The sequence below is a fragment of the Moschus berezovskii genome, chromosome 1, assembly GCF_049115385.1.
Source record: "Moschus berezovskii isolate FMDL1 chromosome 1, NW_MosBer_1.0, whole genome shotgun sequence".
Classification (NCBI taxonomy): domain Eukaryota; kingdom Metazoa; phylum Chordata; class Mammalia; order Artiodactyla; family Moschidae; genus Moschus; species Moschus berezovskii.
The window spans coordinates 10,308,656-10,333,119 of record NC_142460.1 but is presented as its reverse complement, the minus strand read 5'-3'; the positions used below and the strand labels follow the sequence as shown (position 1 = coordinate 10,333,119).

Genomic DNA, 24,464 nt, shown 5'->3' with positions numbered 1-24,464 from the left:
TGGTTTGCTAACTGGCTCCGGCCCCTGTGCACACCAGGGAGCCCTTATTCAGCTACTGTGTTATCATCAGGGTCGGAGTCCTTTGTTGGAGTTTGAAGGTAAAACTCAGTCGGTCGTGCCAAAGATTTCTAGGTGTTGTCTTTAACGACAGTCCTGGAAGTCTCACTCAATGTCCTTTTATATCTCATTAGCTAAAAGTAACAGGGACACTAAGTATAGGGACAGCTGGGGAGAAGGGCCTTAGCTGGGACATCGCCTCACCTGGAGACGTGAGGGCTCTGTTTCCAAGAAAGATGCAGGGAACAGATGGTGTGTACAGAACACAGGCCCAGCACTTAACTTCAGTGAATGAGGGGATAAGTGATGGAAAGATGCCGTTTGGCTTCTGTGGGTTAAATGTCGACCAAACCATCATATTAGCCGGATCCACGATATGACAAGGAAAGCCCATGTCTGGTACCGCAGGAGGGAAGGAACCTTGAAGAACTCCCCAGGGACTGTGCTCGTGTTCTTCTGCAGGGCCACTGCAGGTGGGCTTCCTCTTCCTTTCTTGCAGGGTCTGGTTCCCTTATTTGGAAGGCTGCAGATAACACAGCAGTGGGTGACGATGGGCTGGACCCAGGTCACAGCAACCACATTTCAGAAGGTCCCCGTGAGAGCATCATCTGTTTTTGTTTTGGTTTGTTTGAAGAAAGGAAAGTTTCATAACTCAAGCAGGACAACCTGGGAAAAGAGAGTTTATCCTTAAATGTTGCTGCATTGAAATACTAAAGTGAAAGTGAAAGTCACTCAGTCATGTCCGACTCTTTGCAACCCCATAGAGTATACAGTCCGTGGAATTCTCTAGGCCAGAATACTGGAGTGGGTAGCATTTCCCTTCTCCAGGGGATCTTCCCAACCCAGGGGTCGAACTCAGGTCTCCCACACTGCAAGAGGATTCTTTACCAGCTGAGCCACCAGGGAAGCCCAACAACACTGGAGTGGGTAGCCTGTCCCTTCTCCAGTGGATCTTCCCAACCCAGGAATCAAATTGGGGTCTCCTGCATTGCAGGTGGATTCTTCACCAACTGAGCTATCAGGGAAGCCCTTTAAATTTCCCTGCATACAAATCCCTTCTTAGGAAAAGTCCCATGGGGTTAATTATGGTCTGCTGGCGCTGGTTTGCAGTCTGCAGGTTGGCCTGAGGTTCGGTGTCGGGCTGGTGGTCCAGGGCTGTCCCTGCTCTGGAGGGGCACTGTGGGCCTGGAACCCAGGCCCTGGAGTGGTGAGTCTGCTGCTAGCAGCGGACCGTGCTGTCTTCTTGGGGGTCTGTCAGCTCTCGAGGGTGGCCCTCGGCCCCTAGAGGCACACCAGGAGGGCCTGGGGCTGTACGGTGGGAGTGGGTTGAAGAAGGCAGGTCCCCTGGTTAAAGCCTTAGCCTGACCTTCGCCCAAGACCCCCGTTCTTTTTTTTTTTCTAATTTTGGCCGTGCTGGGTCTTCCTTGTGGCATCCGGGCTTGGTATTTACAGCGCACCGGCTTAGCCCTCCTGCGGCGTGTGGGATCTTAAGCTACCCCACCAAGGACGGAACCCATGTTCCCTGCCATGCAAGGTGGATTCTCAGTCACTGAACCCCCGGGGAAGTCCCCAAGTCTTCTGTCCTTGATTCCCCTTAAAATCCTGCTCAGGATCTTTGTCATGCTTCCTGGAGACGCTCTGTTCCCGCTCTGCTTCCTCTCAGCCCCAACCAACCCAGAGTTTTCAGATCATCCCGACTCCCAGCCTCAGTTCAGGATCGTCCCCCTTTAAGAAGCCGTCCTGGGTCTGCGCCGCCAGGCCGGGTATGACCTGAAGCACACAGTGATGGCCCTGAGGGGTCAGCCACACATCTGCCCCTTACCTGGGGGCTGACGGACTCCAAGTCTGCGTTTGCTCTTCTTGACCGCCTTTGGGAAACAGCCCGTGGTTTCCGAAGACTTGCTCTTGGTCACAGGAGGCTGACTTGGGATAGGGGAGGGCCTGGTTCTTTTCCCCCCAACTCCTGGGTCACAGGGACCGCCCTGGGGTTGACGCCTACTTTATGCAACTGACCGACCTAGGGGTCCTGTTAGCAGGGGTGGGTGGGTGGGAGTCTGCGGCAGGCCAGCACAGGGCAGCAACTCAACTGCACTCTGGCTGGGAGTCCAGGCTGAGCCTGCCCAGAGTGGGGACAAGGATTTGTTGCAAATTTCTGGTGCAAACCACATGCCCCCGTCCCGGGGGAATGTTTTACTGTCGAAAAGCAATAGACTGTGAATCAGCTAAGTAACGTTCAATTTTCTAGTCCCAGTAAAAATTTAAAAATACCAGGTGGAATTAGTTTTAATAATATATTTTAATCCAGTACGTACAGAATACTGTCATTTCATCATGTAGGCAACAGGGATGTTAGTTAAGGAGATCGCTTTTCTCTGTGTTAAGACTTTAAAGGGTGGGGTGTTCACACTCATTTTGGATAAATGACGTTCCATTCTCGAAAGGCCCAGAGCTTGGCCGCTGTTTCTATTGATTGGCCCACTTGAGGGTCCTTGAAAGCAGGGATGGCGCTGTGACTATTAGGGTCTTCCCTGCACCCTGTCGCTAGTGTGGGTGTGTGAGATCTGAGTGGGAGCCTGTTCTGCAGCGTCACCCCACGGGGCCAGGACTCCGAGTAGCCAGAGTCTGGTTACAGCTGCGTGAGCTCGGGAGTCAGCCTGGGCCTCCTGGAGCCACGGTTCCCACCCAGAATGATGCTACTGCTGGACTGTTTTCTCCGCGGCTTTTTGGATTCTCCTGTGCTGTGAACTAAACCACGGCTCTGGGCAGGGGCGGGGCTGGGGACACTGCCCTCGGCCCCCTGGGCAAATGAGAGCATCTCTGTGAAGGCCCGCGGTCAGCACACCTGCCGCATGTGGGCCACTCTGCTGCCTCTAACTCGGATCACGAGCCGGCCGGTGCATCTGGGTCCGCTGGGTCGCAGGCTGTGAAGACCCTCCATGCGCCCCATCTGGCATCTGCACGCGCCTGCGGTTGCCGAGAAGCACCGCGCCCCATCAGACCCTCGGGACGCCCACCTTCCGGGGGCGGGGTGCGCTGGGCGGCGGGAGCCCCGGCCGGGTCCGCGGCCTCACGAGGTCTCTCCCGCGCAGGCGCAGCTGGAGGCTCAGCGAGCCACGCAGGACTTCCAGAGGGCCACCGAGGTGCTCCGCGCCGCCAAGGAGACCATCTCCCTGGCTGAGCAGCGCCTGCTGGAGGACGACAAGAGGCAGTTCGACTCGGCCTGGCAGGAGATGCTGAACCACGCCACCCAGAGGGTACGCGTCTCTGCGGGGCGCGCCTGTGCGGGCCTGCACCGCGCCTGCCTGTGGCCGGGCAGGGGGGCTGCGGCGGGGAGCGGGCTGGGCTTGCCCCCGCCTCGGGTTCCTGCGTCCCGGGCTGCGCGTGCCTCTCAGACCCCCGGGTTCCCCGCTGGTTTCCCTGAGTAGAGCAGACAGGCATGTTGTTCGTCCCCAAGTGGTCATCTCCCGGGGGGTCTCCGCGGGCCTGGAACTAAGCCGTCCTCCCTGGTGGCAGCCCCCCCCCGGTGCCAGCCGAAGCGGTCCAGTCCTTGTCAGCTGAGGTCCCTCTGGTTCAGATCATCCACGACAGTCCTGACCAGTGTGGGCTTCCCCAGGGGACCCCCGCCCTTCTCCAGGATCTCCTCCCTCTGAATCCCCGGGGTCTGGTGGAGTTTGGAGCTGCGGGTGGATGATCTGGATGACCTCCCAGGCCTGGCCTTGGGGCCTGTGTGCCCTCAGTGAGAGGCGGGCCGTGGCGGCTGAGGCCTGAATACCCGGGGTGCCCGGGCTGGGTGCGGTCTGGGGAACCAGGGTGCCTGCGGGAAGCAGGCTCTGCAGGCTGTGGGTTTCACTGGCTGTGCCTGCTGGGTTTGAGGTCATAATGGGGCATCATTCAGCAGCTCCCGGGACCTGCTTTGTGACCACAGGGGCTGAGAAGCAGCAGCGATGGGTGTCGCTGGACGCCTTGCCTCTCCCTGACTCGCCCAGGCTCCAGAGGGGCCTGCGGGATGTTCGGTGTTCTCCCCCTCCTCCGGCTGGTTTGCTGAGACCCTGGATGTGGGGTGATGTGGCGGGGGGGGCTGCAGGCCTGGTCTGTATCCCCGAGAGGCCGCCTGCAGGGCTAGAACAGAACTTTTTCCAGTGTCACCTGCCGCTGTGGGCTCAGGTCCTGTAGGACATGATGATTAAAGATGACCTTGAGCTTCCCTAAATAGAACACCTGACTCACAAAGGGCTGGGACTTGGTGTTGAATCCACATTGACTCCACCGCCACCGCCCCCCTAAAGCCCAGACCCCTGCCTGGGCTTGTGTGGCCTGGAGCCTCCAGCCTCCTGGTGGACACAAGGCCTCGACAGCCAAACGCAGGCTGGGACAGCTTTCCTGGGTCCACTGGGGAACGCCCACAGGGGAGGTCAGGAATGTTGGAAATTTACAAGTAGCCTGACAGAGTATAAAGGATGCGGGAAAAAACTCCTTCCAAGAACTTTGTGGAAGGGCTGCGTTTTCTTCCTGTCCTCCCTTCCACCCCAACCAAGATCCATATCAGCTAGTTAGGAATCGTTGCAGAAATCACTTAATGTGTTCTTTACAAAAATAACGGAACATATTTCTGCTTTTTCTCCTTCTACTTGTTAAGTCCCAGGGCCATAGGAGATGGTGATGGCAAGTCCCCGAGAGGCCTCCCCAGGACCTCCACACCCCATGGCCGAGAACACCTTTCACACCCGTCTTTGTGAATGGTGCTTGGGGTTGTGTAGTGCACAACCCGGGGAGCTGTCCAAGACGGCCCTGGGCCTCCTGACATCACGTGGGGCCCCTGAGGGCCCTGGGAGGGTCATCTGACGTGTCCCCTCACTGAGGCCGCTGATGATTTCTTGGTTGTAGGGCTGACCTCTGCAGATGAGCAGACTTCCTGGGTCACGGACCGGATTTCCCACCCTGGGGGGCTCCTGTCCCTCTTCTCTCGCTTCCTCCCCAGTTTCAGGGGGCTCAGCTTGCTGCTCCTTGACCTGAGGAGGGAGAAGGAGGGCTGGACAGTGGCACCAGCAAGAGACCGAGTGCACGGCGGAGCTGTCTGGGACCGTGTCCCCGTGTCCCTGAGAACCCCAGCCTGGAGGGGGCGTGCTCGGTGGCCGGGACGGGTGGGGCAGAAACGGCCGTGGGCGGCTCTGCTGTGAGCTGCCCTCCCGGGGCCCTGGCACACCTGTGCTTCTTGAGTGCTGGTGGACAAAGAGAAAGGTCTAGAATATGTCCCCGGCCTCAGCTGACTTTGGGTCCTCCAGGAAGCCTGCTTCTTCAGGAGAAAGGACCTCTTCTGCTGAACAAAGTGCCACAGAAGCGTCCAGAGAAGGAAACGGAGCTCAGAAGGGTCTAGGCCATCTCGAGAAAGCGGCCCTGCCGGCAGAATGACCCGAACTGGGCTCCTCGCCTCACTGCCCACGCTGCCCAACCCTCTCCCAACCACACACCCTCAACCGGAGCACCCCAGAGCCAAGAGCAGGGCCCCCCGCTCCCAGGAAGGCAGCACGGGTGTGCCGGCTGACACACCCGTTCTGTGCCCGCTGGTGTCCCGGCAGGCGGTGTCTGTGTGAGCAGAGAGGGCCTGGGCTGCCCTGTGCCTCCTGGGAGGGGGTCTGCTTGGTGCCCGTTCTCCCTGGCCTGCTGGCCCTGGAGGAGTCCTCAGGCTCCTGAGCACGGGGGGCGGCTGCATGGCGTGCCTCCCCAGGTCCCACTCACTGCCTGCTGCCCGCCAGACTCGGGGCTGTGGCTCTTCCAGCCGCTCCGGCCTCAGACCCTCCCGGTGGGCAGCGGCAGGTGGTCGGTTGTTGGGCATCTGGAACCAACCTGTAGGGGGCGGGAGTGCATGTCTGTGGGTTTGGGGGAACCCCAGGGAGGCTGACTTCTTGGTCGTCAGAATCCACATAGGTTGGCGCACCCAGGAGTCAGCCCCCTTGGGGGACGTGGGGAGCCAGGGCTGTTGGTGCTGGACAGTGGTTTCTCCGGGAGCCTGTCAGCTCTGGGAAGGAGGCGGGCAGCTGCACGCTTCCCGTGGAGAGTGGATGCTTGGCTGTGCCAAGCCCCCCTAACTGCTTCCTCACTCATGCCTTCCCACCAGCACCCTGCACCGAGTCCCCAGCACCCTGCACTGAGCCCCACAGCACCCTGCACCGAGTCCCCAGCACCCTGCACCGAGCCCCACAGCACCCTGCACCGAGTCCCCAGCACCCTGCACCGAGCCCCACAGCACCCTGCACTGAGCCCCCCGGTGCAGCCTCTGCTGCCGCCCCCTCCCTGCCCCCCACCCTGATCCGAGGTAGCCCCAGCAACTTGGATCTCAGCCGCCTGAGTGGCGTGGTGCCGCTGTGTGTCTGTGCCGTGAGGCTGGCGGTCCAGGGCTTGGTCTCCAGCGTGCTCCAGGCACACAGGACGTGCTTCATCAGTGAACTTGGCTCAGAGTTGAATTGGTTGGCGGTAAACTTAAGTTCACGGTGCAGAGCTGTCTGCAGGGGCCCGGAGTCCAGGCCCAGTAGCCTGGTCTTCGTGGAGGTCTGGGCACTGCACTGGCTCCTCGGGCCTGGGTTGCATGTGTGTCTGGGCACCTCAGGGCCTGCAGGGACCTCTGCATTCCGCTTCCTTTCGTGGTCGCCACCTTCCCAGCATCCGCCCGCCGTTTCCTCACCCCGGGGCACACAGTTCACACCCGATTCCAGGCTTTAGGACCCTGGAGGCAGGAAGCACAGTGCGGGCTCTCCTCTGACGGCAGGAGCTTGTGTGCTGTGGGGTCCAGGAGTCGGGCGGGGTGGTGGGTGTGGCCGGTGGGGGTGGGGCAGGGGGCACTGTGCCTGCTGCTGCCTCAGTCACACTGGCAACGTTGCCAACTGCTTGGGTTCTCCGAGGGTTTAACTTTAGAAAGCTTTTTGCAGACTAAGGACCAAGGAAAGACGAGGGCCTGTGTGTGCAGTTGGTGGGAACCCTGCTTCTTGCAGGGATGCTCTTTGCTGTAGCCTGAAACCACAGCTTTTGTAGGTCTCTCTTTAAAATGCTTTCAGGGATTTCCCTGGCAGTCTAGTGTTTAAGACTTACCTTCCAGGGCAGCGGGTGCAGGATCCATCCCTGGTTGGGGACCTGAGATCCCACATGGCTTGCGGCCAGAAACCAAAGTGTAAAACAGAAGCAGTATCGTACAGATTCAATGAAGACTTTAGAAACAGTCCATATCAGAAAACCATTCCAAAAAAAATCCTTATAAAATGCTTTCAAACAGGTCCTTAAAGATGAACCCTGCACTGAATCCTCTTGTAGTAGAATCAATTACCACAGCATGTCTTCACCTGTCTGATATGCTTGGGTTTTGCATGTTCATAAAGGTTACAGCAGTAAATGCTTACAGCTTTAGACTAAAGAGTTACTGCTGTTTCTCTAAGTGACCAAGCTGGTGAGATTCTGTGTGCATCTCCTGTCTCTGTGATGTCTTTGATGTGAGAAGCCAAGCGGAAGGGTTTCCCAAGCCCCTTGATCTTGATTGAGAGGTCATTTTAGCAAGCTTGTCTCAGTTCCCTACTTCTCTGCTCTGACTTTGTTCTAATTCTGTTTTTAAAAGTATCTCAAGCATTAACCATTGTTAATATATATATATATATATATTTAAGAGGGTAAAGCTTTAACTCTGGTAAGTGTGAAGTGTTCTCTTACAAAATATTTTATTTAACACATTAATTAAGGATGGAACTAATCTAATGTTACAGCTCTTTGAAAGGAGAATTCAGAAAATAAAACTCATGCTTAAGTTCAGGAGTGCCAAAGTGAATTAAAAGGCAGATACAGAATTGGTCAGTATTTACAGGGCAAGCAGTAAACAGATGCATCTCCACATACTTCCTCTTGATTTCTCAGGATAAGAATTGTTTGTATTACTGTCAGTTTCCCACAGCTCGTAGGGTCATGGAACAGCTCCCAGACAACAAAAGGCAGAGGTAACCCAGAGAAGGGGCAATAGACAGGATGCCTAGATGTTTTCTGCTCATGTCAGAGTTTCTCCCGATTCCTAAAAAACAAAAAACACCTGATTTTAAGTGCCTAAGGAAACTACCCTAGGCTGACTGTGGCTGTTTCCTGGAGCAGGTGATGGACCGCTGGCTGCCTCCTGGGTGGTGTCCTCCTAAAACTGTCCAGCGGGGTCTGAGATGGTGGGCCAGTGATCTGAGGGCCTGCTGGGCTCCTCCTGGCTGCTTTTTGGGTAAAAAAAAAGAAAAGCTGCCCCTCTATCCCCACCTCGCTACTGCCTTATAGATTATCCCGTACTTGGGTGAGTTGTAAAGTAGAAGGTGGGAAGGAAGTTGCCAGCTGTTTCCGTGGTCCAAACTGCTTTTTCTGTCCCGCGTCCTCTCTTCTCCCAGCCGACCTTGTTCTGATGCGTTTCTAGGTCAGTGGGGAGAGAACCAACACTGGCCCTGCTTCTGGGAACGTGCCTTTGAGCCCCCATAGAGGGCCCTGGACTGTTGGGTTTTGAATTCATTTTGAAAACGTCCCCCCCCAGCATTCTAGCTGACGAGTTTTCTGGCCACAAAAATCTGTGTGAGCCTCAGAATCTGTTTCGGCTTAATCCTTCTGGATCCTGGATTCTTCTGCGTCCACCAGCTAAGCTGGAACATTTGGGAAGCGGCCAGACGGCTGAGGTCCCCATTCTTCCGCTGTCCTGCTGCACACACCTGGCTCTGGAGGGCTCCCAGACCCCTGATGTCCGAGCCTCGCTCGTGTCGCCTGCCTGCCCGTCGGCTCCTGACCTGCGGAGGGACCAGGAGGAGCCCACGGTGGCCACTCCGCGGAAGTGGGCGCCCACTGGTTCAGAGGACGCTTCGTGGTGTTCTGTCCTTCTCCTGCTCCTTTTCCTGTCTCCTCAGGCGATTGGGCTGCTGAGTCTTGTCTGAAATGACTTTTCCAGAATAGATGAGTCGGGAAGGGTGACCCTCTTTGCAAGTTTGTTTAATCTTAGTTTCCCCACTAATTTCCTCATTTAATTTTTACATTTTTCTTTATTAAAAAAATTGGAGTCCAGTTGATTTATAATGTGTCAGTTTCCGGTGTACAGCACAGCTATTCAGCTGTATACAGATACACGTATATGTGTTTGTATATATATATACAAATGTATATGTATTCAGATCCTTGTATAGGTTATTACAAGATATTGGGTAGAGGTCCGTATGCTATGCAGAGGTCCTTGTGGTTGATGTGCTTTACATAGAGCAGCGTGTACGTGTTAATCCGAGATCCCTCATCTTTTTAAACAAATGGAGAGAGCGGTCCTGCAGCAGGGGGCCGTACTGGGTGTGGCCGCGCTGACCCCGCCGCTCTGCTGTGGTCCGCAGGTCATGGAGGCGGAGCAGACCAAGACGCGGAGCGAGCTGGTGCACAAGGAGACGGCGGCGCGCTACAACGCGGCCATGGGCCGCATGCGGCAGCTGGAGAAGAAGCTCAAGCGGGCCATCAACAAGTCCAAGTGAGCCGGGCGGGCGGGCCCCTGGGCTGGGCAGCTCTCCTCCCGCACCGTCTCAGCCTTTCCCGTGGCCCAGCAGCGCCTGCCCCGGCTCCCTCTGCGTTCTCTGCACCCCCCTCCAGGCGTGACCACCTGGGAGCACACAGGAAGGAATCTCAAGGGCAGAGCGTTACCCGGGCCCTGGGCTGCACTTGCGTTTTGGGGAACTCAGGGCTGTGTGCCCTTGGCTCTGTGGCTGACGGTGTGGACAGACCCTTCCCCTCAGTTTACCTGTCCGCACAATGGGGGTGAGCTTTGTAGATAATACACATCCTTCGTAGACCCAGAGCTGATGAAATGGCGCAAGACTGGTTTCCTTTTTTAGCGACAGTATGTGTGTTTCCAAAGTTTCTTAACAGTATTAAAGACTAGCAACAGTTAACCTTGTCTGACAGTAGGGTCTTTGGTTAAATAAGCTGTGACACTTCCACACATCGGACTAGTTTGTAGCAGTTAAAATCACGATGACATCGGTTCTGTCTTCATTAGTATATGAATATGTTCGTAACATTTATATGTAATTAAGGCAGGCCACAAAACACATTGAAAGCACAATTCGTCTGACACGAATTACATGCACACACAGATGGGCCCAGAGGAATGATTTTTTAATGTGTGTGTATGTGTGTGTGTATATATATTTATTTGAACTGTTGTTGATGTACAATGTTGTGAAGACTGGTTTCAATGGAGCTTTTCTCCAGCTCTTCTCTTCACCACTCCTGTGTATTATCATCTGACAGTGACCTTGGGGAAAAGTCTCCGCGTCCCCCACAACTGCTGGGCCTCCAAGCAGAGACCTGGAATGGCCTAGACTGCTCAGACCCCCAAGCTTCGCGGCGGGTGAGGGGCTCAAGAATAGAGTGCTGGCCTCCAGGCTCCTGAACGGAGCGCGTGTGCGCCCCCTGGCTGGCCCAGAGCCCAGGGCGGGCTGGCCTCTCCCGCGCTCTCCCTGGCCTGTGGCCTGGGGGTTCTGCTTGCGGTCTGCCCCCTCTAGTCCCACGGGGAGTTCCGGAGACCGACCCGAGGAGCCGCCATCCTGGCGGAGGCCCTGCTGTGCCCAGTGTGGCTCGGTGGCTCTCCCCCTCCCCGAGTGAACTCGGCAGAGCTGGTGTGCTTGGGGCAGTTTCTCCTCTGCGGTTACTTCCCAGGAGGGGAGGTGGGGCCCCCTTCCCTGCCGGCTGCCCCCTGTGGCCTTAACACACCGCCTCAGCCTCCCTGTGTCCATGTGCGGGGCTCCTGTGTCTGGAGACGGGCCTTCTGGCGCCTCTGCCCTGGGTGAGCATCTGTTATGGGTCAGTCCAGGGAGCCGGATCTCTCTCCGCTCCCCTCACACCCCGTTCAGTTCAGTTCAGTTCAGTCGCTCAGTCGTGTCCGACTCTGCGACCCCATGAACCACAGCACGCCAGGCCTCCCTGTCCATCACCAGCTCCTGGAGTTCACTCAGACCAATGTCCATTGAGTCGGTGATGCCATCCAGCCATCTCATTCTCTACCGTCCCCGTCTCCTCCTACCCCCAATCCCTCCTAGCATCAGACTCTTTTCCAGTGAGTCAACTTGTCGCATGAGGTGGCCAAAGTATTGCAGTTTCAGCTTTAGCATCAGTCCTTCCAATGAACACCCAGGATTGATCTTTTTTAGAATGTACTGGTTGGATTTCCTTGCAGTCCAAGGGACTCTCAAGAGTCTTCTCCAGCACCACAGTTCAAAAGCATCAATTCTTCGGCGATCAGCTTTCTTCACAGTCCAACTCTCACATCCATACATGACCACGGGAAAAACCATTGCCTTGACTACTAGGGACCTTGGTTGCAAAGTAATGTCTCTGCTTTTTAATATGCTATCTAGGCTGGTCATAACTTTCCTTCCAAGGAGCAAGCGTCTTAATTTCATGGCTGCAATCAGCATCCGAAGTGATTTTGGAGCCCAAAAAAATAAAGTTTGACACTGTTTCCACTGTTTCCCCATCTATTTCCCATGAAGTGATGGGACCAGATGCCATGATCTTTGTTTTCTGAATGTTGAGCTTCAAGCCAACCTTTTCACTCTCCTCTTTCACTTTCATCAAGAGGCTTTTGAGTTCCTCTTCACTTTCTGCCATAAGGGTGGTGTCATCTGCATATCTGAGGTTATTGATATTTCTCCCAGCAATCTTGATTCCAGCTTGTGCTTCTTCCAGCCCAGCGTTCCTCATGATGTACTCTGCATATAAGTTAAATAAGTGGGGTGACAATATACAACCTTGACGTACTCCTTTTCCTATTTGGAGCTGGCGGGCGGCTCAGTCGCTGCCGCGGGCACCCCGGTGGAGTGTATGGGGGTCACTGCTGACCAGGCTCTCACGGGTTTCCTTCTGTCTGCCTCCCACAGGCCTTACTTTGAACTCAAGGCGAAGTACTACCTGCAGCTTGAGGTACGTGTGGCCTTTGGCTTGGAAGCGGGTGGGTTGGCGATGTCTGTCCTCCAAGCCCCCTCTTCTGTAGTGGGCCTTCAGACGGCCCCACGGCCACCAGGTCGGGGGACACGTTATTGACCGAGGCTTCGGCTGCTGCTCGGTGCCCTCTGCCGCCCACGGAGCCTCTGCACCGTCTCTGGCCAGAGCGTCCTCTGCACGGCCCCTGGAGCCAGCGGTGCGGATTCCCGGCCGCCCCAGACCCCCTGGCTTTTCGCATGCCCGCCGGGGGCTTCGCACGCAGCCGGGAGCTGGTCCACGGCTCGGCCCCGCCGGCCGGGCCCCCGCCGCTGCCTCTGGGGGGCTCGCCCCGCGGGTCGTTCCCGGGCGTGGAGCCGGGGTTGTCACCGGACGGCAGGCTGAGCGCTGGCGCAGAGCTGCGGAGTGGGAGCGGGCGCGGCCGCGTCCCGGGCAGAGGGGCCGCCCCCGGGCCGCGGCCTCGCTTACCGGCGCCCCCGCGGCTCCCGAGCAGCAGCTGAAGAAGACGGTGGACGAGCTGCAGGCCAAGCTGGCCCTGGCCAAGGGCGAGTACAAGACGGCGCTGCGGAACCTGGAGACCATCTCGGACGAGATCCACGAGCGGCGGCGCTCGGGCGCCATGGGGCCCCGCGGGCGCGGCGTCGGCGCCGAGGGCGGAGCGGTGCCCGCAGAAGGCCCGGCGGGGCGCAAGCCCGAGGCCGACGCCGTTTCCGGTGAGTCTGGGCCGTGTGAGTCTGCCAGCGTCCTGAGGCAGCGCGCCGCGCGCTCCCCCGGGATCAGGGCACCCGAGGCTCTGAGAAGCCCTGCAGGGAAGCAGCGCCGTCGGGCACAGGGGCTCGGAGGCAGCTCGGATTCGAGTCCTGGCCGTCCCGCCGCGACCAGGGCGCGGGGAGGGCCGAGGCAGGGCTTCCCGTTCCTTCCCCTGTTGGTCCTCGCTGTCCGCTAGAGAGAGGGGTGGTCAGGGCTGAATGAAGGCGCGCTGGCCCCCAGGGTCACTCCACACGTGCTGTGTGACCGCCGGGACCTGTTGCCCAGGGCCACCCCTGGGAAGTGGGTACAGAGGGTTGCTGTAGTTCCTTCCGTGTCCATTCAGAACCCCACCCTACTGCCCCAGCCCTGTGTGTCTGCATGCCCTTCTTGGACTTTTCTGAGGAATACTGGCTGTTGGCTTTTTCCCCATGAGCCTTCCTCAGTTCAGTTCAGTCGCTCAGTCTTGTCTGACTCTTTGTGACCCCATGGACTGTAGCACACCAGGCCTCCCTGTCCATCACCAACTCCCAGAGTTTACTCAAACTCATGCTCATTGAGTTGGTGATGCCATCCAACCATCTCATCCTCTGTCGTCCGCTTCTCGTCCTGCCTTCAATCTCCCAGCATCAGGGTCTTTTCCAATGAGTCAGCTCTTCGTGTGAGGTGGCCAAAGTATTGGAGTTTCAGCTTCATCATCAGTCCTTCCAATGAATATTTAGGATTGATTTCCTTTAGGATGGACTGGTTGGATCTCCTTGCAGTCCAAGGGACTCTCAAGAGTCTTTTCCAACACTACAGTTCAAAAGCATCAATTCTTTGGCGCTCAGCTTTCTTTATAGTCCAAATCTCACATCCATACATGACCACTGGAAAACCATAGCCTTGACTAGGCGGACTTTGGTTGGCAAAGTAATGTCTCTGCTTTTTAATATGCTGTCTAGGTTGGTCATAACTTTCCTTCCAAGGAGTAAGCGTCTTTTAATTTCATGGCTGCAGTCACCATCTGCAGTGATTTTGGAGCCCCCCAAAATAAAGTCAGCCACTGTTCCCATGAAGTGATGGGACCAAATGCCATGATCTTAGTTTTCTGAATGTTGAGCTTCAAGCCAACCTTTTCACTCTCCTCTTTCACTTTCATCAAGAGCTCTTTAGTAGTTCTTCCTTTTCTGCCATAAGGGTGCTGTCATCTGCATATCTGAGTTTATTGATATTTCTCCCGGTAATCTTGATTCCAGCTTGTGTTTCATCCAGCCCAGCGCCTTAATTCAGCCAACAGACATTCAAGTGTGAGGCCCCAGGTCAAAGAAAACTGTAATTGAACAGCAGGGATGAGTCCTTTAGTGTACATCGTTTTGTAAACCCTGTGTGGAGAGGGACATGCAGCTCAGAGACGTTTGAGTGACTTACCCAAGGGCACACAGCAAGCAGCAGGATGGGCTGTGAGCTCAGATCTGAGCCCATTCTCTGCACAGCATTAACCGCACTTCCATGGGGCGCTTCAGACTGTCTTCAAAGCCAGGGGAGGAGGAAACGGACTGGGGTGCTGTTCAGAGCTGAGGGGACTTGCAAACTGTGTCTCTGGTCTCAGAATGAGTTCCACAAACCAAGTGAGGCCAAGCTACAGAGGACCGCAAGGGAGCTGTGTTCCTTTGGGGCGGGCGGTGATCTCAGTGGACTCTGAGCGCGTCTCATGAGATGGCGCGTTAACTCAGGGGACCAAGGAGGCACCATCAGACATCCCACGCAGGACTGTCCGTCAGAGCTCCTGCGGCTCCTCCCGTGGGAGGAGGCAGCCCCGATGCCCAACTGGCTCCGTCAGGACGCCTCACGCAGGCCTGCCCTCCTTCTGTGCCCGTGGGCGTCCTTTTTGGGGCTGGGGTAGAGAGAAAAACCCTACCCGAGGCTGAATTCACCTTGCGTTCCACCTCAGGCAGGGTCTGATGATGGTGACTTCTGGGGCAGCGGCTGCAGAGTGATGTTAAGCACCCTGGCCGTTGGTGGGTCCAGCCTCCTCCCTTCAGGGTGCTCTGAAGTCTGGTCTTGCGAGCTGAGGAGGCCACGGCCCTTTTCTCTGGGGTCCGGTGGCTGGGCCCTTCAGCTGCCTGGCCCCGTCCCTGCAGCGGGGACACCCAGAGGGTGTGTCAGGAACTGGGTGGCCCTCGGTCAGACCTGAGTGACGGTTCTCTCTCCCCCCTCCCAGTGGCCTCCGAGGCCTTCGAAGATGACAGCTGCGGCGCCTTTGTGTCTGAGGATGACTCAGAAACCCAGTCCCTCTCCAGCTTCAGCTCGGGCCCCACGAGCCCATCGGAGACGCCCGAGCAGTTCCCTGTGGCCGTGCGGCCCGCCAGCCTGGACCTGCCCAGCCCCGTGTCCCTGTCGGAATTCGGGGTGCTGTTCCCGGGGCTGGGCCCCCGCAGCGAGTGCAGCGGGGCCTCATCCCCCGAGTGCGAGGTGGAGCGAGGTGAGTGCAGCCCCCTGACCCTGGGTGGGGGGGAGGCGGGGACCCCAGCCTGGATGCTGCGATCAGGGCCTCTGAACGTGCTGTGATTCGGTCTCTCTCATCCCAACAGTCTCTCAACAGGCACCCCCGCTGGAGAGGCTTTTGTTTCCCGGCTGTTAGCATAGGACAGGTCTCATCTCTGAGGGTCAGGGATGTCTACGGCTTCTCAGGGAGGGAAAGCAGGAGGCGCTACTGTGCCCGCTGGGTGTCTGGAGGTGCAGCTGGCTGGCTCTGGGGGGGCCCGGGTGACCCCTGGGACTGTCAGGACTCACTGCAGGGTCTTTCTGTTTCCGCAGGGGACAGAGCAGAGGGAGCAGAGAATAAGACGGGTGACAAAGTGGGCGGCCACCGGGGGCTGGGCAGCAGCAGCGGCGACGGCAGCAGGAGCCCCCCAAAGCCCGTGGGCCAGGCCCTGGCGGACGGGGTGCGGCGGCTGTCCCTGCGGGGCCCCGGGCGTGCGGGCCTCACGGACACACACGTGGTGCAGATTGGCTGACGCGCCGCGGCGCGGGTCAGTGTTTATACATGAACCGGACGGAGGACGTTGTGCCAATAATCACAAAATAATATGCCAAATCCCAGCCCTTTCCTCTCAACCGCACAAATGACGCTTCAGTGGGCTCGAGGGCTGGAGGTCTGTCTTCGGGGTGAGTGCTCCTGGGCTGGTGTGTCTTCTGGTGCAGGGTCGGTTGCTGCGGGCGGGCTATGACCAGGTCCACAGCCTTTGCTGGAACGGCCCCTGTCATGGTGTCATGCAAGCAGTAACCTGTTCCCAGAAAAGATCCTGAGCCAGCCGAGAGCCCGGGGAGCTGAGCCCCCCAGCCGACTCAAGGGCCCACTTAGTTGGGAAAACGGCCTTGTTCTCTCCTTTAGATCCTGGGGGCGGGGTGGTATCTAAAGGAAAACAAGTGCAGTCAAGATGAAACTCAAATATTTGCAACAAAGCTTCCTGATCCAGTGAAGGCTTAAAGAAAAAAATCCAAGAACAGAATTCATTTTCATCGTCTCTGGTTTTCAGACAGGGGCTTTTAAAAAAAAGTGTGTTTGCTGGGATGCCTGTTAAAATCCTTTTATCAAAGGTTGCCATGAGCTGCACTTTTTGGGGTGGGAAGGGTGAACACCGCGGGGGGATGGGGGGACTTGGGCAGGGGCCTGTCGTGGATGGGGGTCTGTGGCTATGGGGGGAGGAGTCCTGTTGCGTAAACTCCATCCTACCAGCCCAGGGGACTTATTCTAAGACCCGTGCATGAGGAATGGTGGCCAGTGTTGTTCTAGATTGACAAGCTGTTGGTTTCTCTGTAGGCTGTAACTTTTAAAAATAAACAGTTACTTAAGGGTTATGCTGTACTAGTATTTCTTAAGAGGAAACTGTTACTCACGCTAGGAAAGGGAGTGGGCACACGGTGGCAGAGGCTGCTAATAGAAGCAATGGTGTCTGTTACGCTGATAGTGTTAAATGGTGTAGGACCGCTTTTCTTGGTTTCATGGCTACCCGTATATAGTGCATTGTATTTTGTCCTTTTTTGTTAAGGAAACAGCATTTCTAAAAGGAAAAAAAAAACCCATTCAAGTCTGTCAGCTTATATATATATGTAATTTGTAAATCTCCACACTGTCGTGTTTTCTCCTTTTTTAATGACTGATACAGAATCCTAATTACAAGGTTATTTTGTACTTGTCTTAATACCTTGAGTGTAATAAAAATGGCTTAAGAAAATGTCTTTTGGTGACTTCAGATAAGGAATCCCGACACTGCCCAAAGCTTCTGTTTGAGGCAGTCCTCTTGCCATAAGGAAGAGCATGCGTGCACTGGTCAGCTGTTCTTATTTTCGGTTGAGGTCCTGGGTCCTCACAGTGTATGCCCTGATTAGCAGGTGTGAGTTAGAATTCCACTTCTGCTGCTACTGAAGGCCAGCAGTATGGAGCTGCGGTGGCCAGAAATAAAGACAGGCGCTTAGGCTGGAGGCCTGGGCGTTTCCCGGTCTCAGCTGCAGGGGCTGGTGAGTGATGCGGGCAGCCCTGGGCACTGGGCTTTGAAAAGCTCTCCAGCTGATTCTATTCTCTTTCTATTTCGGTCCAACCAAAGTTAGTCATCATGCGCTGTTTAGAGCATTACAATACAGTAATTGTTTACATCGGTCTCCTCCATTAGGTTTTTGAAGGCAGGGATTAGGTCTCAGTTTGCATCTATGATAATATCTTTAACACACAAGGCTCAAATCATGTCTATAATAAATATACCTGTTATGCTTTAGATTTTTCTTTAAAGTCATAGAAAATTAATCCACCTAAAATATGTTAAAAGTGAAAGTACTGATGTATCTACCAAAATGAAATCTCACTAATACAACAGTCTGCCACTAGCCTGAATGAAGAACAGACTTTTTTTTGGTAAAAATGTGAATTTTCATGCAAATCATGAGTTCTCTTTTAGAGGGAACATACCACATGAAGTTCTTGAATAATTTCTCTAGGTTAAACTATGCAGTTTCCATAAGTATAAACATTTTATTTTGATTAAAGGTAATAGAAATACAAAAGTTTTAATACAGATGAAAAATTCCACTATTTTTAGATCTTTAAAATCTTGACTGAGCATCATTCTACTCTAATGGATTTTTATGTAAACAGCTGGGAATTTACACATAACAGTAGTATCTTGCAACCCAATTACCATATATTAAATTCTTAACCATGTTTTTTAGAGTGCTCTTACCGTAAGAACACTGAACTATATGGAGCAATTTAAAGAAAGGCTAAACAAACTAAATTGTAATGTCTTGCATGTCTCAGACTACTGCTCTCCTCAAGCTGATAAAACAGCACTGATGATACCTCAGTGTTCTTCACGTGAGTCAATGGGAGACAGGTGTCCGACCTCAGCAACCTTCACTCTTAAGCATGAGCAGCATCTCCATGCTATAAAGTTAACTGTTTCTCAAACGCTTTATCCTTTCACGACCTCTGGGCAACAGTAAACACTTACAGTCATAAATAACAAGGACTAAAATCTCACGGTAACACGATTCATTTGATCATCTGTCGCCCAGGACACACAGGAGAGTTAACAACACAAGCAGGTCCATCTTACATCGTGTGCTGCCGAAAGACAGACAGCATGAACACTCCCGAGTAGCATCCCGGCCGGCTGTTCCCTCCACGCGGCTGCATCCCTCACGGCCCTCATCTGGTCTCGGGGAAGGGCGTCCATCCCAGTGCTTGACTGTGTCTAACCTTTATAACCACCTACACGTTTTTATGTATCATGGCCCCTAAGTGCAAGCCCACTCTGTATACACACAAGACCATGTAAACAGTACTTCTGAGGGACAGAGAGTAATTCTGACTACATACAGTTCTCACCACACACCCTGACTTCAGCACCAGATTCCACAGGAAAGTTTTTAGAGACGCTGTTCTGTTCTGACTGGTGCGTTACAGCATCCTGGAGATCTGTGTCCTCAGTTGAAGAGCTGATGTTTGGTGAGTATAAGATCCAGCGATCGCTGAGGTTTCTGTCACTGCAGTTGTGTTGTCTTGATGGGGATAATACTATTAAAGTCCAAGAAAAAGGGTCCTTCTTGTTTAGGCAAGAAAGTGCTGGGAATGATATTGTAGATTCCAGCAGGTATATTTTCTAGTTCCAGGTAGCAAAACCCACACCTATGTTCAGGGAAAAGGAGAACAAGGTTTTTAAATGATGATGCCCCAGAAAGCAAAGTGTGAATTAGACAGCAATCACAAGGCCAACATTACCTGTAGTCACCACTAGATTTCCTCTGGAACCCATGGGGACCAGGGTCTCCCACCACGGAAACTGTCACAACTTCAAATCCAACACTGTACTGCCTAGCAGTAAAAAAAGAGTAAATCACTGCTGTTATTAAGTTGTCTCAAACATATACCCAAAATAACTATACCTAAAGTGCAGATAGACTATTAAGTACTTGCTTCTAAAGCTTCAGCAGGAGGAAGTGGCACTCTGAGGCACATGCATACTATTTTTACTCTTAATTACAGAAAATATCATTTGCGTTTTTAAGTTGGAAGCCATAAAGGTGGACATTTTACGAAATTTACTTTAGAAGAGACTTTTTTTTATCACAGGCTCTCAGAGAATAATGTTAAAATAGTGTATGAGGCAAAAAAAAGGAAAAGGATAGAACCGTGAAATAAAAAATAAATTTACAGAAGAATTAGCCTACGGTAGACGTGACATTCCAAATCAGTAGGGAAAGGATTATTTACGCATGTGGTGGTGACAAAAACTTAGAAAAAAAATTGTTAAACACTGTTCAGTTCAGTCACTCAGTCGTGTCTGACTCTTTGCGACCCCATGAATCACAGCACGCCAAGGCCTCCCTGTCCATCACCAACTCCCGGAGTTCACTCAAACTCATGTCCATCGAGTCGGTGATGCCATCCAGCCATCTCATTCTCGGTCGTCCCCTTCTCCTCCCGCCCCCAATCCTTCCCAGCATCAGAGTCTTTTTCCAGTGAGTCAACTCGTCGCATGAGGTGGCCAAAGTATTGGAGTTTCAGCTTTAACATTAGTCAGTCCTTCCAATGAAAATACAATCCATATTTATTTAAAAAAAGAATTAAAACCATAAAAGAACTAGAAGAAAATACAGTGAAACTTTATTTGATATTAGGGTAAGACTTCCTGCCACAGCAAAATAAATCAAAAGAAACAGATTTGATTACTTTATAATGAAAAAAACTTTTTTGTTATGGGAGAAAAAAAATCTGGGAAAAATACCTGCAAGTATGTGAAGGAGTTAATATTCTACATACATACCCTTATTCATGCTTACAATTAAGAAAAACATGACAAGTACAATAGAAAAATGGGCTAAAGATATGAATAAATATATGAAGAAAGAAAAAATACAGTCAATAAACATTTTTCCATATTCAAGATTCCTAGAAATGAAATGAATACAAAAGGGCAATTATGTACCTTGTTTTGCCTATCAAACTGGTGACATTTTAAAAAATGATTGTAGAAAAATAGTTTAGTCCTATCTAAAGGATTATTAGTTTCTTTCAAAACAATTTGTAATTACAGGCAGGCAAATTAAGCCTAGTTTTATTTACAAGCTGGTACTATTTTTATTTGTATTCTCTTTTCGTAAATCTTTAAACTGAAATATAACACAATACCCAAGAAATACAAGACACTGCACATGAAACATACGTAGCTTAACAAAAGTGAACAAACGCCCAGTTACTTGCCATGTCAGTCGACAAAATCCTCTCAGCACCATGAAGAGTCCCTGTGCACCCCTCTGGTCACAGCTTCTGTCCCCAGAGCCAACTTGTCTACTGATCCCTTTCCTGCTCTATCTATGCTGTGACTACCTAAGTGTGCATCCTTCACTGACAGTTCAGTGTCTCCTGTTCTTGACTTCATGCAAGTGGAATCACAGGATACACTCTGTTGTGTGGCTTCTGTTGCTCAGCTCAGCCTTGGTCCTGAGACCCACCCCACGTGTTGTGGGGAGCTGTTCTTTATTTTCACTGTTATGTAGGACTCTATCGCATGACTATTTTTATAGTCTTTTAAAAGCCACTGATGAACACTGGCTGTTCTAAATTTTGGCTCTTACAATCTATTGGCTGTTTGGACTGTTTCTCTTTGACATGCCTGTTAAAAGTTTTTATTTCTGTTATTTTTTAAAATCTACGGACTTTTTTCTTACTTACATAGGATATTTACAAATCTTTCCCTGTGCTTGTTGTCTTGAGAGAGAGTCTTTCCTCATCCTGAGTCTATTATCTGCTGTTATCAGTAAGCTACTTGGCACTGAATTTTAGACCGGATGTGAGTCAGAGGCCGATCACCTTTCTGGTGCATGGATATTAATTATTCTAGTACCTCTTCCTCACTTTTATGCAATACTGTCTTTAATCACAGATGAAGTGTCCATATGAATATATGTTTCAAAACCCGATTCTGTTCCACTAAGCTCATTTTTAAAACGGTATCATTAATTTAAGAAAGTTAACTGATCACAAACCTTGGTCCTCTCAGCTCGATCAGTAGCGGCCCGGTCTTTTCTATATGGAATTGGTAAATGGGGTTGTTTTTGTGAGTCTCTTGGAAATTTCCACATCCTCCGGCACTCTGACCACTCCACTTTCCATTAATCTAATAAAACAAGGCTTTGTATTAATAAAACTTCACATTCTAGAATTCTGCTGACAATAAAATTCCTCCACGCCTTTAAAAAGAAAAAAATGGAGAGCTCTCCTCTCTGGCTCCATCATCTATCTCTTCAGTGTAACTCCAAGTCAGCCTGGCCACTGTGCTATCTCAGCCCTGTCTCCACCCCCAGTCTTCGAGTCCTCCCTGCCAAGAATTCTCCCTCAAATCCTCTTGCCCATGTCCGGCCCACCCTGCAGAATCAATCTCAAATTCTGCATAAAAGGTTCATCCACACCGCCTTCCCTACTGACCAAGGTTTGCATGAATCTTCTTTCTCTGAATTCAACTTTTCCCCATAGAATCACTCTGCCCACTGAAGTTCGTGTGTTCCAACCCAGACTGGAGACTATACTTACAGTCAAATCCTAGAATGTTTTTACTTTGTAAGAAACTGTTAAATATGAAAGAAAAAAAAAAAAAGGGACTTCTAAGATTTCAATGAGACTGTGACCCAAAGAAAAAAAATCTCTTTTACCTGTTTTGATACAGTGTATGGGGAAGGAATCTTTGAAAAAGTAAAGCTGCATGCTGAGTATACCTAGAGTGAAAAAAAAATTATTATAGTGATACAATGTATACTTACAAAAACACACTTTAGAATGTTCTGGAAGACTAAGAAATCAGCTGGGGTAGTTGACAGCCCCAGTTCTGCGGGCCTGCTGTATCAGGGCAGGATTAAAAGACGGCAGGTGGGCGGCCAGGGTGCTTATCTTGGCTCTGCTGCCACCAACTGCGGCTCAGGATACACCATCACCGCCCCAGGCCTTGGCTTCTGCGTCTTAAGAAAGCAGCTCTCCAGTGTCCCTTTCATCACTAAAAATCTATTCCTGTGAGCTGCTTTACTAACTTACGGCAAACAAATCTATGAATTACAATGACCTTCCCAGTTACATGAGAGCAATATGTTTATAGGCAGTCAGTTTCCTTTCATGAAGTTCAAGGTTTTCTTTTTTAAGTCGATAAAAATATTATGTAGACTAAAGGAGTTTTTATTGCTCTGTGAGTTTTTTGGTTCAATATACCACATTACCTCGGGACTAAACCACTACTCTAAAACCTTAAATATTCATTCAAAATGTTATTCAAACTAAAAACATTTCGCTACTGTTCAAAAACATTATTTTCTGCAAGAATCATCACCATAATTTAGCACAATTGTTATACAGATAAGTACACACTCAGCAGTATATAAAGATCAATCTTTATAAATAAACCTTTTTGTAGATAACTCACAAGCAGAGACGTTATGTACTTTCTATTATTATTCTGTCGTGCTGGTTTACTTACCCGCACTGTGTAATGGATTGTGTTCTGTTTTTCATACTGGGAAACCACTAACGTAAAGGTGTGGGTCCCCGGTGTGGTTAGCTTTATCTTAGTCAAATAGTGAGGGCTGTTAATTCGAATCCCATCAATGTATGGAGGTGGGTCAGCTGCAAATAAACAAGTAGGTTTACAGAAGATGGGACTTTATTTTCTGTAGTTTTTAAGTTTTATGGTTGATGGTAGGAAAAATAATTAAATGGATGGTCATTCCCTTAATTCTGTCTTTAAAATACAATCGTATTAAAGAATTACAATTTCAATTTAAAACTTTAAACAACTTAAAACTTGAAAATTAAATAATTTCTAATACACAAAAAGCAATCTTTTGGAATACATTCAACGAGGTATATGATAATCCCTGCTATTTGTCCTGTGTTATTTTTCTCTCCTGGCAGAGGATTTAAAAATCAACATTAACTTCTTTTTTCCTTTTGAGGAAATTTTAAAAAGATACAAAGAAGTATATAAACACATTATCTATATTCTCCACCACTCAGGATTCAATTATCTTTTTTTGGTCATACTAGCTTCTTTGTAAAACAAAGTTCCTTTTAACCACCACCATTAAGTCTTATTCCATTCCACTCTGATGGACTTGATGGGCATCTTTGCAGACTTTTACACACACACACACACACTCGTGAGCATGTATCTAAAAAAACAAACAGTATGTGTCCTGCTCTGCATCTTTGCAGACTTTTACACACACACACACACACACACTTGTGGGCATGTATATAAAAGAACAAACAGTATGTGTCCTGTTCTGCATCTTTGCAGACTTTTACACACACACACTCACTCACACACACTCGTGGGCATGTATCTAAAAAAACAAATAGTATGTGTCCTGTTCTGGAGAAGGCAATGGCAAGCCACTCCAGTACTCTTGCCTAGAAAATCCCATGGATGGAGGAGCCTGGTAGGCTGCAATCCGTGGGGTTGCTAAGGGTCGGACACGACTGAGCAACTTCACTTTTACACATTGGAGAAGGAAATGGCAACCCACTCCAGTGTTCTTGCCTGGAGAATCCCAGGGACGGGGGAGCCTGGTGGGCTTCCGTCTATGGGGTCACACAGAGTCGGACACGACTGAAGTGACGACGCAGCAGCAGCATGTGTCCTGCTCTGCATCTTTGCAGACTTTCACACACACACACACACTCACTCACACACACTCGTGGGCATGCATCTAAAAGAACAAACAGTATGTGTCCTGTTCTGCATCTTTGCAGACTTTTACACACACACACACACACTCACTCACACACACTCGTGGGCATGCATCTAAAAGAACAAACAGTGCGTGTCCTGCTCTGCATCTTTGCAGACTTTCACACACACACACACACACTCACTCACACACACTCGTGGGCATGCATCTAAAAGAACAAACAGTGCGTGTCCTGCTCTGCATCTTTGCAGACTTTTACACACACACACACACACACTCACTCACACACACTCGTGGGCATGCATCTAAAAGAACAAACAGTACGTGTCCTGCTCTGCATCTTTGCAGACTTTTACACACACACACACACTCACTCACACACACTCGTGGGCATGCATCTAAAAGAACAAACAGTACGTGTCCTGCTCTGCATCTTTGCAGACTTTTACACACTCACACACACACACTCGTGGGCATGC

General features: G+C 51.5%; 2 protein-coding genes across 5 annotated transcripts in view; one reads left to right on the top strand and one right to left on the bottom strand.

The window, feature by feature from the left end:
- SH3BP5 (SH3 domain binding protein 5) overlaps nt 1–16,614 on the top strand; it is a 71,004-nt gene extending 54,390 nt beyond the window's left edge. Inside the window, exons 4-9 of the mRNA XM_055416632.2 lie at nt 3,147–3,311; nt 9,426–9,556; nt 11,964–12,006; nt 12,518–12,737; nt 14,975–15,235; nt 15,571–16,614. Coding sequence (XP_055272607.1) covers nt 3,147–3,311; nt 9,426–9,556; nt 11,964–12,006; nt 12,518–12,737; nt 14,975–15,235; nt 15,571–15,770 — 1,020 coding nt within the window. The 3' untranslated portion in view covers nt 15,771–16,614. The remainder of the gene's footprint in view (nt 1–3,146; nt 3,312–9,425; nt 9,557–11,963; nt 12,007–12,517; nt 12,738–14,974; nt 15,236–15,570) is intronic.
- Nucleotides 16,615–17,759: 1,145 nt separating this feature from the next.
- The window catches only part of CAPN7 (calpain 7), a 45,616-nt gene continuing 38,911 nt past the window's right edge, over nt 17,760–24,464 (bottom strand). For 2 of the 4 annotated variants that reach the window (XM_055416619.2, XM_055416608.2), the window contains exons 17-21: nt 22,773–22,918; nt 21,961–22,023; nt 21,298–21,428; nt 19,031–19,123; nt 17,760–18,937 (exon numbers count right to left, since the gene is read on the bottom strand). In XM_055416619.2, coding sequence (XP_055272594.2) covers nt 18,793–18,937; nt 19,031–19,123; nt 21,298–21,428; nt 21,961–22,023; nt 22,773–22,918 — 578 coding nt within the window. In that variant the 3' untranslated portion in view covers nt 17,760–18,792. Of the gene's footprint in view, nt 18,938–19,030; nt 19,124–21,296; nt 21,429–21,960; nt 22,024–22,772; nt 22,919–24,464 lie in introns of those variants that run through there. The other 2 variants (XM_088835248.1, XM_088835244.1) reach the window with 2 other exon arrangements.